General features: G+C 33.7%; 1 protein-coding gene across 3 annotated transcripts in view; it reads left to right on the plus strand.

Annotated features, from left to right (window-relative positions):
* The first annotated feature begins 1,368 nt into the window (after positions 1-1,368).
* Positions 1,369-16,510, plus strand: part of CDH10 (cadherin 10) — a 123,574-nt gene continuing 108,432 nt past the window's right edge. For all 3 annotated transcript variants that reach the window (XM_042908194.1, XM_042908178.1, XM_042908187.1), the window contains exon 1: positions 1,369-1,599. In XM_042908194.1, coding sequence (XP_042764128.1) covers positions 1,369-1,599 — 231 coding nt within the window. The remainder of the gene's footprint in view (positions 1,600-16,510) is intronic.

Consider the following 16,510-nt stretch of genomic DNA (forward strand, 5'->3'; position numbering starts at 1 on the left):
TTTATTGATCATCTGCTGTAAGAGTCTGTTATACAGTAGCAAAACAACCCATGGGATTACAGCAGGGAGACAGAATGCATCCCGAATAAAATAAAGCACTTATAGTATATGGGTATATATGGAATGTTAGGGGAGGATTCAAGAAAGACCTGAAGGAGGCAAGAAGTCTAACCAAGTGGACCTCTATGTGGAAAAACATTACAAATAGAAGGAAAAAGTAGAAAGTTCTAGTTTAGGAGAGGAGAATATGAAGTGTATTGCAAGGTGAAAGAAGAAGGACACTTTGGCTGGAAAGGAGTCAGTTTTAGGAGGTGACACGGGGGATTGGGGTAAAATATGAGGTCAGAGAAGTGACCAGTAGTCATGAAATCAAGTACAGAATTGTAGGTTTTTGTAAGGCATTGGGTTTTAATTAAAGTGAGAGGAGACTTCATGTGAGTTTTTTGTTCAGATAAGTGACATAATCTGATTTATATTTAATAGGGTTACCTGGGTTGAGGAAGCAAGCAGAGGGAGGGAGGTGGAGAGCAGCCTGGAATCTATGGCCCTCCCTAGTCAGGCTGGGGCAGTGTGGAGTTCTAGTCTCAGAACTTTTCTAGTGGGAGTACAGCTGACAATGTCATTCACTCCCTCTACACAGTAGTATGAATTATATTACAAATGGATCTACTTTAGTAGTGATTTTTTTCTACTTTAAGAGGGAAGAGAGAACCTTTCAGCCAAAGGCACTTCAAGTGTTTTATTTGTTCTTCTATTGCTTTTACCTTTGAGCAGAATTAAATTGGAAGAAACTGCTGCTGTTTAAAAACATTCAAATATCATTGCATCGCACAACAGATGCATGTTTTCTGTAGCTTTAAATAAATCAATATTTTGTTTTCAGTTTTTTAATTTATGTTGTTACTCTGAAAAAATTGATGTGCAAAATTAACTTCATCCCTACTCCATATAGGGATCATAATTCCTGAAAACTGTTATAATCACAAAAGAAAAAAGAAACAAAGCTTAATATGTCTCTTCCTTAAAATTTGTCTGAAAGACATTATTTACCATGATCTTTTCATAAATTGCTGACATGTTACTAGACAAGCAATATCTTCCAAAAGTAATCATTATTTTATAAAACAGCAGGAAAGTAGGTATTTTGTTTGCTACTAATCTTTATCAATTTCATATTTAAGGTAACAGGTAACATTCATAATGTTTTCAACTGACTTTTTTTTGTTTGTTTTTTTGTTTGAAGCTTTTGGAAACATGTCCAAAACATTGATGAGATGTTGGAAACCAGTTGAAACACAGTAAAATTCAACTCAATAAAATAGGACTGCTTTCTCTTCATCCACGTTGGAAATTTTCAAGAAGTGAACTATGACAATATACCAATTTTTGCTACTGTTTCTACTCTGGGTATGCCTGCCACATTTCTGTTCTCCAGAGATAATGTTCAGAAGGACTCCTGTACCCCAGCAAAGAATTTTAGGTGCACGTGTACCTAGGAGTGATGGCAAAATTCTGCATCGTCAAAAACGTGGGTGGATGTGGAATCAATTTTTCTTACTGGAGGAATACACAGGATCTGATTACCAATACGTGGGCAAGGTAAGTTTGCACTGAAATGGCAAATATTTACATTCTTTCTTTACATGTCTTAGGAAAATTTGAAGGTTATCAAGATCATCATTCTTATAAATTTTATTCTCTAAATATCCATAAAGCAATTTTTGTTTATGGAATAGAAATTATAATTTCAAAAACCACAGAATAAATAAATACAGCATGGTAAAGGTAGAAATTCACTTGATAGAATTAATTCTGTCCATTTCCTCATGGATTAAAGAAGTACTAAAATTACGCTTTTAGAATTTGTAGTCAGAAATCAATGATAGTGAGAAAACTATACGTCAATCTGGCTACTTGAAATGACTAGATAGATAGATAGATAGATAGATAGATACATATGCAATGGTTCCCATCGCTCTTGATTTTCGCAGGGAGGAAAAGACATTTAAAAGTAGTTTAATATTCTATAGAATGAGAAAGCAAATGTCATTAAAAATATGACCTAAGGCCAAAAAAAATAGCTTTTTTATAAGAAAACTTATTTCAGATATGAGTGTTATTTACTTTTCTTAAGTCTCACTGTGGGCACATTTATATAAAGGAAAAATACATAGAAAACAAGCAGGTAGAAGTGGTTTACTTATTGCGATATGTGGACAGAGACAAGTTTCTACTCTATTCACTTATAAAAGTGAGGAAAATTAGTTGTGGTTGGGAGTCGAATGAAAAGTAACAATGAATGCTTGTGTGAACTATCTTCTATTCATTTTGAGTGTTCTTTTTTGGCACTATCTGAATGTAGTAGAAGTTAGTGTCTTAAGAAAGGTTTTGTGTTAATAGGCATGGTTATTATTTTTATGGACAGTATAAAAATATATCAAAGAAGAAAGGGAAACACTAGCAAGATAAAAGTAAATATAATCACATGTTAATACATCCTATGTTAACACTATAAAGTTATGATAGATACATTACCGTGATGGAGAATTTTGCGTTAACCTAAACTTTAATAGCTTCATCCAAACAATTAAAATGCGCTAATAATTTTTAATCCTCTAAGAAAAACTATTTTTAAAAGTTATGTAAAGTATTTTTTCATTGATTTTAAAACACTTTGATATGTTTTTTCATGTTCCAATTATTTCAGTCATCTTTAAATGTCTGCCAGTATGGCATAGATGACATTAAAGGTTAAATGTTATATCAATTATAAGGAGAAGGAAAAGTGGCAGCAATCTGAGCAATATGACCAGAAAGCACACAGTAGCAGACTTATCACAGGTCACATCTGATTGGGTGTCCAAGATCAGTGGATTAAGGTACATTTTATGGTTGTTGTGATAGGCAACTTTTAGTTAATGAAAGCAACCACATGAAAATATAATAACAGAAATCTACACCAAAGAAACTATACGGTAAATAATTTTCTTTGGTTCTTCCTGAACAAAGAGCTTATTTGGGTTATTCGTCTGTATTTCATTGATTGAATTGACCTGAGTTGCACTGGATTGAATTCCCAGAATCATCTGGTCCTGCTCGGTTCTTTGGGGGAGGGGGGGGAACTAGTCTAGAATTTAAATCCCTATGGGTAATTAAAACTGGTAATACTTGTATATGCATCTTGATATACAAACCAAATTTTATTCTTATTTACTCTGCTTGAAAAAGGCAAGTCAGAAAACTCTTTAACAAGAACAAACATAAGGAATTTATGGGATGTGTCCACTAGTTCCTTTCTATATAATATGTGCTGAATTACTAGATCAACAGAAATTTATTATATTCTGTAGCAATAAGCTTACTTCTAATGCCCAGAGTATCTATTTTTTGGTTTATATTTCAGGACCACTTTGTAGTTTGAATCATTTATTCATGTCATGACCTGTGAAATAGCTATTTAAACATTTTCCTTTTCTATAGTATAGTACTTGCATTAATTACTTATTATTTATATTGCATTAATTACTTATACAATTAAAAACCTTATTTAGATATAAACAGATTTGCAGATGTCAAAAAGGCAATGTGCAATATAGAATATTTTAATAAACATATACTACGATGGATATAAAACATTTTAAATTCCCTAAATATTCTTTCTAAAAGTACTTACAGTAAATCTAATACATATTTATCCTTTCTTTCAGAAATTTCACTTCCAGTTTTTACTACCTTTAAAGTAGGAATGTAACATTGATGCTTAATGATGTATCTAGGTTGGTTTAGATATATTAGTAATACATGTTCTAATTACTTGACATATGGAAGATAATGATAGACACCCCATTGTAGTGGGAAATATTTGAGAAGCTCAGAATAAGAAAATGGAGAGAATTACACTGATAGGGTGAGGACAAGACTGAAAGCACATGCGTGAAGAGGGAATCTTTTTTTTTTTTTTTTTAATACTAAACAATTTGCCAACCAAATCCTATAAAGAATAGATTGGTATATAATTTCTCAGATAAAAGCCCATTACTGATTAAGGGAAACAGAGGGAAAAACCTATTGCTTATCATTGGGTAAAAGCTGAGGGAAGCTTAGGAAAATCATATAATTGTGGAGCCTCTGTAGCTCAGTGGGTTAAGCAACAGGCTCTTGGTTTTGGCTCAGGTCATGATCTCATGGTTTGTGGGTTCCAGCCCTGTGTCCGGCTGTGCATTGACAGTGTGGAGCCTGCTTGAGATTCTCTACTCCCTCTCTCTCTGCCCCTCCTCACTCCCACACTCTGTCTCCCTCTCAAAAATAAATAAATAAATAAATAAATAAATAAATGCACTTAAAAAAGAAGGAAAAACATGTAATCAATGATCAGAAGACTTAGGATATAACCTTGTTTCTACTACTATTTTTCTCATAGTGGTTAAATCAACCTACTTCTCTTAGCCTTCATTCCTTCATGTATGAAATCAAACTATGATTATGTGAATGGTTTAATTTATATATTCATGTTATGTAATTATATATGTTAGTTTTATCCACATTAATTTTAATATATTCATCTTACTATATATTCATTTTTAATTTAATAATATTTTGCATTATAAAGTATATGAGAATTTTAAAATCCATTTAGAAAAAAAAGAAGAAATAAACAGAGAGAAAGAAAGAGAAAAAGAGATAGATCAGTCGCCAAATTGTCATTGCCATGACTGTTATTAAGAAACCAAGCCAAGAGGTACTCGGGTGGCTCAGTTGCTTGAGCGTCTGACTCTAGATTTCGGCTCAGGTCATGATCCCAGAGTCGTGGGATTCAGCCCTGCATCAGTCTCCATACTGAGTTTGCTTAATATTCTCTCTCTCTCTCTCTCTCTGTCTCTCCCCACCCCTTCCCACCCCCGTCCTGGCTCTTTCTCTCTAAAATTAAACAAACAAACAAGAAACAACGAAGCCAGCCAATAATGAACTCACTCAAAGCATTTCTTTGTTCAGCTCTTGAGGATCAAAACACATTTTCCTCTAACCATTCAATCAAATACATCCTGAACCAAAATATAATTGTCGTTAAGTTATTTTTTTTTCTTTTCAGTGAGATAATAACAAAATTTGCCTTTAAGAAGTTTCCTTTATAGGATAACACCATGTCACCTCGCTTTAACTTCCATAGCAAGGGGTTTAAATTTGAACTTCAAGTAATCTACTTTTGTACTATGTTGCTTTCATTTTGCATCTTTCTATAGACATATTACATTTTTCCAATTTAAGATTTGAGAATCATTATAACTATAAACTATTTTTATTTAAGTATAACTTTTAATCACGGTTTCTTATTGCCTGATTCAATCACCCTGGACAAATAATTTCAAATATCTAGGTTCCAAATATTCAAACAATATACATAATGACATTAAACTAGATACTCTTATCTATACTACACTGTCTATTAATTAACATGAATTTAAACTATAAAAAACCTAGATACTCTTGAATTTACTTTAAGCTGTAACAGATAAACAGTGGTCAAAGAAATACTAATTTTATTTACTACAAAAATTTTGTATTCACTTTATATAATAATTACTCTCAAGTGGGGAAGAGCATGTTAAAATTAGACTTTTAATAAAAACCAGATACTGAGAAAAACCCCTAACACCCCAAAAAATTAATAACATATTTGGGTAATAATAACCTGATTTTGAGTGAGCATAGTAAGACAATTCACTCCAGGAAGTGAAAATATAATAATACTTTAAAAATAATTAGGGTAACTGTCTACATTTTTTGGTACAATAAAACCATCAGGTGGTGGCAGTAAAGGGGCTGCTACTGGGATCTAGTTGGCAGAATCCAAGTTTACTGCTAAACCCCGCAATGCATAGAACAGACCTCCATAAAATTTTCTAGTTCCAAACATCAAGTGTGCTAAGATCAAGAAATACTGTCCTAGTTTGCCAGTTTTTTTTTACATTTTCCTAAATAGCTCAATCTTTATTTTAGTTCTTTCTGGGTTCTTTCTTCTGAACCTGCTCCCATTTGTAATTTTATTTCTTCCTTCCAGAGTTGCCATTAGTATTCACTTTCTGAAACGGACTTCTCTTAAGATCTCCTCTCCTTCATGTCCTATCTAATCTTGAAGTCATGCATTTGGTTCCCGCCTCTTAATCATCCTTTTCTGTAGACTTATGGGCTCCACAAACCCCCTAAAAATGAAGTATGCATTCATTCTTTCAGTAAATATCTAGAAGACCCACTACTCAGATATTAATTACTCCTATTAAGTATATAGTAGAGAAAATATAATTTCTCTGCTCACGAAGTATCTGCCTTTAAGAGAAGGAGAAAATAATAATTAAAGCTAACAGGAAGTTATGGGACTCTTTTAATCTCTGATAGAGCACAGAACCCAAAAGCCACCAACAAAAAAATAAGTACCAACTATCCCCCTGTTCTATTTCTGCAGTAATTTTAAGTAAAGTGGAAATGAAATTTTGGGATTTGCATCACATAAATCAATGTTATTAAAAGTCAAGATTGGAGAGCCAAGGTATATGCTTTTATTTTTTACTTATCTGTATTTCTTTGGAGCTCTTTTGATGTACAATGCCTCATAAAAAGTGATCACTGTAAATTTCTAGAAGAAAGATCTTCCAAAAACTGAAAAAAACATGATCCATGAAAGAATAACCTAACCTTAAACAAAATTCCAGAAATACCAACTGTGCCCACCATATTAGACCAGGTTCCTTTCACCCTTAATAATGTAGGTACAATCAAGTCAAACCTGTTAACAGGGGAGAAAGAGTAGTTCTAGGATAGAGAACTATGTATCTATCTATCTAGGATAGAGAACTAGGATAGAGAGAGGAAGCTTCCCTGACCTCCCCACTGCAGTCTTCCAGGGGTGAACAGATCTGAGTCGAGCACGTGGAGAAAATGCTACATAAGAGTTCAGAAATTGCAAACATTTTAATGGATGTTAAATATTATCTTCAGAGAGTTGGATATTTTAACGACTGTAATAATACTGTTCTTGACACTAAAAATTCCGGGTTAATATTTCTTAAAAACAATCCAAATATGACCAAAAAAGACCTACATTAAACAAACAAACAAATGACAACAACAGAAAACCCTTTAACTGTTTAATATATAGAGATCTGATTTTAGTGGGCGGGGGCAGGCAGAGTGTTGGTATATGGTTATTTTCTATTTGAACCCTATTAATTGCAGCCACTAAAAGAATGAGGCATGAAACAAATAACACAGTAGACAATTTTGGATAGGAAAAGTCCTGGAAGAAAGTAAATGAGGATGATGTGACAGATATTGGCAGAGACTCCTTTAGATTAGGTGGTTCTAGACCTTCCTGATGAGGGGACATTTGGACTTTTGGATGGATCAGGACATTATTTATCTGATATGCAAAGATCACAAAATAAGACAAATCTGAATTAGAGTGCTTAAGATCTTCTTATACTAATCTTCAAGCAAGAGGTAATAAAAGCATTTTTAAATAGAAGCCTGGCCTGCGGAACATTGATAATGTTTTCCAGGCAGACCACCTCTTGGTTTTTAATTCTCAAAATGCATACAATATTTATATCTTTCAATACAATGATATTTCAGCCAGAAGTTATATAGGGAAAATATGCTTGCATCCTCAAAGCTCACTATATTTTAACAAAGCAATATTTAGGAAGGTAGTTGAGTTGCATTCCAGATGCATTTGCATTGAGGATGAAACTTCAAAACCAGGCATAGATGATTTGAAGATATCAAAGGCTGTCAAAAAGAATGTGTATCCAAGTTTTATAACAGAGAGAAGCCATACTAATTCATATTAACCTCAGGTGATCAGGTAACACGGATTTAAGCATTTTACATATTAACATTATAGCACGTTATTCATATTATACAGATTTTAGTGTACTTTGGTTACTAAATTTTAGAATTGGTTTTGAGCTTAGATGTAATGTGTGAGCATTATATTTTTTCTCATTTAAAATATTAGGAAATAGGGTCCCTTTTAGCATTTTCAAGAAAAACATCAAATGGTAAATGTTGCATGTTAAAAATAAATGACATTTATTTACAAGATAAATGGAATTAAGTATGGAATGCTCATATATAAATAACAACCACAATCATCTTTTTACTTACAAGTTTTACTGGTAGTAGTGATAACATGTTTTCTATAGTCTTCCATGAAGTTATTTGCATAACATGCTACCAAATATCAAGATTATTCATATAGGGGCGCCTGGGTGGCTCAGTTGGTTAAGCGTCCGACTTCGGCTCAGGTCATGATCTCACAGTTCAAGGGTCTGAGCCCCACATCGGGCTCTGTGCTGACAGCTCAGAGCCTGGAGCCTGCTTCAAATTCTGTGTTTCCCTCTCTCTCTGCTCCTTTCCTGCTCACACTGTCTCTCTCTCAAAAATAAACATTAAAAAAATTTAAAAAATTAAAAAATATTATTCATAAATACGTGTGACAACTTCATTTTATAACCTTCATGAAACAACTCTCACACACACACACACACACACACATACACACACCCCACCTAAACATATTTACCACACTCCACTGCCGATATTGTCCTTAAAGGATTTATGGAAAGTCTACCCTTTCATTCTCCCATTTTTTTCCCCTTGAGTTACTATCCCAGAGAGGCTGTGAATGTTGTCATCTTTTCTTTCCTACCACAGCCTGACTTTTGTATATTCCTGTTTCATGTTTACTAATTTATTAGCCCTTCCCCACAGAAACCTCTTCTCTTTTCCTGTTTCTTCAGTTAGCCACATAGCACCTCTTAAAATCTACCTCCCTATGTCACATCCCTTGAAGTTACTTTTATTGGAATATATTTTAGAAAAAAGATAATTATGGGTTTATTTTCTAAAGGTTTTTTTTCTGTGATTTTAGGCCAATGAATTCACAAAGACTAGTAATAGTTGGAAGTAGATAGAAGGGCATTCAAAATAATAATAGACTGATGACAATAAAAAATGATTAAATTTTTTTTTCTGTGCCAAATACGTTTTGGAAAACTTACTTATTATCTCAAAATATTCAAATTCAAATAAAAATTTAAAACTATAATTTAACCCATCATTTTTTCAAATATAAACTTTTAAGAAACATGATTACTTTATAATGAAGATTATGTGAAAATTGAGTAGATTTTTAACAAAAACTCGGGAGAAATCTCTGTAGATGAAAAATGTATTAAATCTCACATAAATTTGCTCAGCAGAAAGTATCTCAGCGTAATTTATCAGTAACAGGTGCATGTGTAATGGTCATGAAGCATGGGAAATTATTATTGTATTATGAATTTCTACTAAAGCCCTCTCATTTTCTTTCTTGGAGACAATACATAATTATATATTCAATTAAATTCTGTCCCCATTGTACTGAAGAATAATGTTCTCTTCAGGAAAGAAAATGAAAAAGTGGGATGTATGTTATTGTGTTTGCTCACCAATGTTTCACACTTGGTATATGTTCATATATTCAGATTCTCAGTTACCTTTTATGAAAGCATGAAAAGGAGTGAATACTTTAATAAATGTTCTGAAGTGAGTTCCTAAATATTCATAGTTAAATTTCTACATTTTTTAGTAAACAATATTATTTAACCTTAATATTTTATTAATATTATTATTACTATTGCCATTATTATTATTGCGATGCTAATTGGGTAACTGTTCCATGGCTTCTCATAATTGCAACTAAAAGCAAAAATAAAGAACAGTATGAACATGTAAGTTTCTATATAGATGGGCTAAATTTAGAGAAGGGAGCAGTAATTTTGTTGGAATATAGTTCTCTCCTTTGGTTCTCTCCTTAGAACCCTAATCCACAATAGGCAAAGGGCATTTTATGTAAATTTCAGATTCCCTCTTTCAGTAAAATTCTTTCACTTCTTTAACTTCACATTTAAAACTACACTGTATGTGTTTATGGATTACATAAAACTATTAAATTTAGAATTTTAAATTCAGATGTTAACTCTCAGTCCAGTACTAAAATTATTTTATGAAGTATGAAATTTTACAAAGTAAGAGCATATACTATTATAGACCTTTTTCTAAAGGAATATTTCCTATTTTGGTGGCTGTTTAGCTTAAATTCCATCAGTGAACTTCTCAGTTCAGTATTATGTCTTCCAAATACCCAAAAACACTCCAAGACCACTGAGTTTTGCAATTTTCCTTGACACCAATTTCGCCACAAACCTACATCAAATCTAGCAACAAATTTAGTTTGTACATATGTGTTCGACTATTCTGAGTCTAGCAGAACAGAAGGATAGAGTTGTGAATCATGAACAGACCCAGTTTCTGCATCCTTGATGTCTGAGTTTCTGAAGGGAAACAATAAATAGATAAAGCAAATATCAAGGACATGACTTTTGATTAAAAATCAAATAGCATACAAGTAGAGGCAGAGAACATCCAAGGAGAAGCGGGGTGGTGGGGTGGTGGGGAAGAAGGGCAAGACTAGGATTATTATAGAAGACAAGGGAGGGAAAAAAAACTTCAAAGAATAAGTGACTAATTTTGTTGTGTCATGCAAACTCAATCAAAAGACAGGCGTGACAATTTAAAAATCACTGTGGACCAAGGAGAGAGTTACTGTAATCATCTGAGGCAAATGGGAGTCAGTTAGTTTTGTGTTGGACAGTTTCTCAAAGGCATATTATCAATTAGACAAAATAAGTGGAGAATGAGTGATATTTTGAACTGATGAAGAGCTAGTGATAGGATATTATGATGTGGAAAAAGAGGATGTGAATGTGCAAAAACAGATGAGCTCTCTATCCTTATTAAAAATTAGAATTGAAAATATCTATCAAGGTGACAGTGAGCACCACACATAATCATAATCACTAAACAAAAAGAATACTGCCGTGTAAATCACCAAGAGAAGTAAAACAATTAAAAAAACAACACTTTTCTTGCTGCTAATACTTACACACTTCTGAAAGCAAAAAAAATTGATGTAAATATTATTACACATGGTTTTATGTGAGAATTAAATAAGATATAGTTTATAATAATCTGAAACACACTGATATATCCTGATAATGATAACTGTAAAATTTGATTTATTTATTATTACTTACAGTAACCTCATAAGATATTTTTATTATTATCTCTCATTTATAATTAAGAAAAATATGTCCTTATTGTATAAATAAGTGTTCTAAGGGCACAAATCAAGTAACTTGTAGAGCTGGAGTTCTAACCCAGAAGAGATGACTCCAGGGTATATAATAGCCAACATTACACCTCATTACACCATTATTAATAATGATATTCTTGTTGTTGTTAATATTCTGTATGTTACCTCACTGAAAACAATTATATTCTTATTTAAGAAGTATAATGATGGGGGCGCCTGGGTGGCTCAGTCGGTTGAGCGTCCGACTTCATCTCAAGTCAGGATCTCGCAGTTGACGAGTTCGAGCGCCATGTCAGGCTCTGTGCTGGCAGCTCAGAGCCTGGAGCCTACTTCAGATTCTGTGTCTCCCTCTCTTTCTGCCCCTCCCTCCCTTGCTCATGGTCTGTCTCTCTCTGTCTCAAAAATAAATAAACATTAAAAAAATATAATGATAAGTATATTAACTGTCTTTTCAGAATGATATCAATAGAAAACTAAAACTGCATGGGTAACAGGGATATTTCTATTACATCATAGAGGTGTCAAACTTATTTTGTTATGTGTTTATTATTTAATTTATATATGGAATTGATAATGCATTTACTTTGTATAAAATTTGAAGGGCAAAACAGAGTATGCAGTTAAAACTAAGACTCCCACCATGATCCTCAGGCCTTCCTAGTTCTCTTCCTAAGAAATAATTGCATTTACCAGGTGGTTTTTGGCAGTGGGTATATATTTCAAGAGACATTATGGAACTATATAACCACACATGTACGATTTGCTTTTACATAAATGGCGATGTACTTTATGCAATCTTATATAATGTCATTTTTTAACTTAAAAATATAATTTGAGAACTCTCAGTTTCAGTAAATAAGGATTTATTTAAAAATTTAGTTTCTGTATAGTTTCCTGTGGATATATCATAATTTGTTTATCATTTTCCTTTTGCAAGCAGTTATTAAAAATAATTTAATATAACATGAACTGTTATTTCACACACTGCTGGCATATCTTCAGGAATAAGATGAAAGGTGGAGATGCTGAAGCAGTCTTGAACGATTTTATACTTTAATTAGTATTGCTAAATGGTGGATGAGAGTGCTTCTTCACCATTTTATCATATCTCTATATCATCATCATCTTTTAATTCTCCCAGTCTTATGAATGAAAACATATTTCTGTTATTTTAAGTGATGATAAGCATTTCTTCATGTGCTTATTAAAGTGTTTTCCATTTCTTTAAATGAGTGTTTATATCCTTTACCAATTTTTATACTGGCAAGATAGGTTTTTTTACCCTTAACTTCCTATTAACTGACCTTTAAGTTTTTTTTTTTTTCAAATGTAATTCATACTGAAAGTTGAATAAAACATGTATATACACTTTAATGAATAAATATAAATCAATGGAAATGGAAAATTGCTAGCCTTATGAAACTTTCTCTGTGGGTATGTTAAAAACATTTCTCCTTTATGAAGGTGTCAATAGGCTTCATGTTGTGTTAATAATGCCTTGCTTTTCTTTATACTTTGAACTTGTATGTAGCCCTTGCTAAACAAGATACTATAGTTTTTTAATGTTTCTGAAATCAGGTATAATTATAGTTCATATATTATTTTGTGTCTTTTTTCCTTTGTTCAAATAGGTTTATAAAATTAACCCATTTTGTAAAGGATTTCTTTATATGAAGGTGTTTGGATTTAGTGAGATAATATTAATAATGAATATACAATAGTGTCCCTTCCCCTAGCTTTGGCTATTATTAATAATGCCCTTATGAACATCTAAATATGCATTCTGATACGTATGTATACTGAATAAGTTTAGAGTATATAATTAGGAGTAAAACTGCTGATATATATAGTGTGTGCCTAGCTTTAATTTTTCCAGAGAGTTCCATATTAGCTTCCTAAATGTTAACCAATACATATTCTCACTAGCAGTATATGAGAGTTCTGTTACTTTGGATACCCAACTTTGTTATTTAACACCCCCAACCCCCAGTCTGGTATTTTACTTAGCATTATCCTAATTAGCAGTGAGCTTTCATTTTTGTGAAAACATTTTTCGAGTATTTTACCAATTGTTTCTTTAGGTCGTCTTTTTTTTTTTTTTTTTTTTTTTCCTATTGATTGCTTCATCTCCAAATCCATAATAGTTATGGAGCAGGCACCTGTTATTTCACTAGTTCACATAACTTAACAACATATCCTATGTCATGAAGCTCATGTTTTTAGTAGGAAATTCAGGAAATTAAAAAGAAACATAATAAATATATTACTATTACAATATTTCAGAAGATGAGGAGAGCTATTAGAAAAGAAGAGATGGGGTGCCTGGGGTGCTCAGTCAGTTGAGTGTCCAACTCTTGATTTTTGGCTCAGGGCATGATCCCAGGGTCGTGGAACTAAGCCCCCAGTCAGGCTCTGTGCTAAGTGTAGAGCCTGCTTAAGATTCTCTCTCTCCTTCTGCCCCTCTCCTCCACTCTCTCTCTCACTCTCTCAAAAAAAAAAAAAAAAAAAAAAAAAAAAGGAAAAACAAGGGGAGGAATATTGGGAAATGAGACATAGAGGGTGGTGGTGGTCAGATATTTCCTCATTGATAAGGTGGTTTTTGAGCAAAGGATTTGGAGGAAGTTAAAGAGGTAACTGTATATACTGAATATATATACTGAATATATATATATATATATATATATATATATATATATATATATATACTGAAAACTCTCCAAATCAGGAAGTTCCTTGGAATATTCCAAGAAGAGCAAGGAAGTGAGTGTGGAAAAAAGGAATCAATAAACAGGTGGTAGAAGGGGAGGTCTGAGAGGTAACGGGATGCCCAGATCTCATAGAGAATAGTAGGCAGAATAGTGGCCCTCAAAGATATCCGCATCTTAATTCTCAGAATTTGTGGCTGAGTTGGTTAGGCACCAACTTCGGCTCAGGTCATGATCTCACCGCTGTGGGTTCGGGCCCCCAGTTGGGCTCTGTGCTGACATTTCAGAGCCTGCAGCCTGCTTCTGATTCTGTGTCTTCTGCTCTCTCTGCCCCTGCCCTGCTTGTACTCTGTCTCTCTCTCAAAGATGGATGGACATGAAAAAAAAATTAAGTTTATTTATTTATTTTGAGAGAGAGAGACAGAGCATGTGAGCAGGGGAGGGGCAGAGGGAGAGAGAGAGAAAACCAATCAGGCTCTGCACTGTCAGTCACTGTGGGACTCGAAACCACCCACCGAAAAACTGAAAGGTCATGAACTGAGCCTAACTCAACACCCTGACGGTTACCAACTGAACCACCCAGGCGCCCCAATGAATATGTTATTTTAAATAGTAAAACAAGACTGTGAAGCTGTAATGAAATAAAGGACCCTGAAATTGGAAGATTAGCCTGCTTTATTCAGGTGATCCCAATGTACCCACGTGGGACAGATGCAAGAGGGCCCAAATCAGTAAAGGGACATAACAGTGGAACTAGGGATTAGGATGATAAACTGTGAAGTGGAGGGAAGGGATGCAAGCCAATGAATGCAAACAGCCTCTGGAATCTGGAAACTGTGAGGACGTCCCTGAAGCCTCCAGTAAGAGAGGAGCACTGCTGACACCTGGATTTTATTCTGACTTCCAGAACTATAGAAAAATTAATTTGCAGTGTTTTGAGCCACTGGGTTTGTGGTAATTTGTTGCAGCAGCAATAGGGAACAGTATGTAGACAGGACCTCTTAAGTAGTCTGACTTGTACTCTGAGCAAAATAAGAGGTTCTGTAGAATTTTTGGCATAAGAGTGGCATTACATGAATTACGTTTTAAAAATCTCATTCTGGCTTCCGGCTTTAACGTCGATACAACATAAATTTCTGCAGTAGTACACATGGAGTGTTGGGGTTGTTGTGTATGACTCAAAAAATTTAGGGGCACCGGGGTGGCTCAGTTAAGCCTCCATCTCTAGATTTCAGCTCAGGTCATGATCTCGAGGTTCTTGAGATCCAGCTCTGTGCTGAGAGCATGGAGCCTGCTTGGAATTCTCTCTCTCCTTCTTTCTCTTCCCCTCCCCCCGCTCAAGGGCACATTCTCCTTCTCCCTCTCTCGCAATAAATAAACATTAAAAAGAAAAAATTGGCCCAAGCAACTGGAAAGATGGATTTGCTTTTATTCGGGACTGTAGGATATCAAGTAATTGAGTGTTCTGAGAGAAGAGGACACAGGGCCGGGTTCAGGGGCAGACGCATATTGAAACATGTGTGAGATAGACGAGGATATGGGGGGAGAGATGAAACACACGATGAATGAAATGGAACATAAACATTCCTTGAACTGCAAGGAACACTAAGAGCCTGGAGTGTCTTAGAATACAGGTAAAGAAAATGTTTGGAGAAGAGTGGATTAACTGTGCCAGACGCTGCTGGAAAGTCAAGTATGTTGGGACTTTTGAATACTAACTTTAGTTTCTCAGAGATTATAGGTGAACTTGATGCTCTGCTTTCAATGATACGGTCATCCAGAATTCTTATTACAGTGATTTAAAAAGGAATGAAGGGAGAGAAATTAGAGAAAGTACATGCCAGAAACTTTAGAGAGTCTTGCTATGGAAGGGAGTAATGTATGCAGCAGTATCTGGCAGAAGAGAATGTTGGTGGGATCAAGGGGAAAAAAAACACACACCTTTTTTTACTTGTCTTTCTGCACTGAAGAAAGCTCTGATGCAATACTGAATAGATGATTTGAGACAGAACATCTTTATTTTGCTCATGATTTTTTTAAAAAGAGTTCAACATTCTGTTATTAATCGTGAAGTTTCTTAGGGTTGTTTTAAAAAATATTTTTTATTATACTAAAAATGGCCTTTTCATCCTAATGTGCTCTGTTTTTAAATCATAAATGAATATGAAGTGTTATCAAATATATTTATGTATCTATGGAACTGTTTATTTTCCCATTGGTATGTTAGTCTAGGGATTGACTTAAATGATTTTTCTTGTTTGAACTAAACTTGTAGAGTTGAAAAAATTCATGTTTGGTAATGATATAATAGCTTTCTATTATTGTATTCCATTTGTTCTTACTTTGTTTAAAATTGTACTGTTATAAAATCATGTGTTTTTATCCAAGATATCACCCTGTGAAATTTCTTTAGGTCTATTCCTATCATATTTAGATATCAAAATTATGATAATCACATAAAATGAAATAGAAAATGTTACCAATTCATATAACCTTAAATAATTTGTGTGTGATTGAATTATTGCTTTCATGACTGTTAGCTAAATTCACTAAAAATTCACTAAAAATACCCTAGGATGCAGCAGTTTTATTGTAAGAAAACTTGGGCTGTTGA

The sequence above is a fragment of the Panthera leo genome, chromosome A1 (assembly GCF_018350215.1).
Source record: "Panthera leo isolate Ple1 chromosome A1, P.leo_Ple1_pat1.1, whole genome shotgun sequence".
In the NCBI taxonomy this organism is placed as follows: domain Eukaryota; kingdom Metazoa; phylum Chordata; class Mammalia; order Carnivora; family Felidae; genus Panthera; species Panthera leo.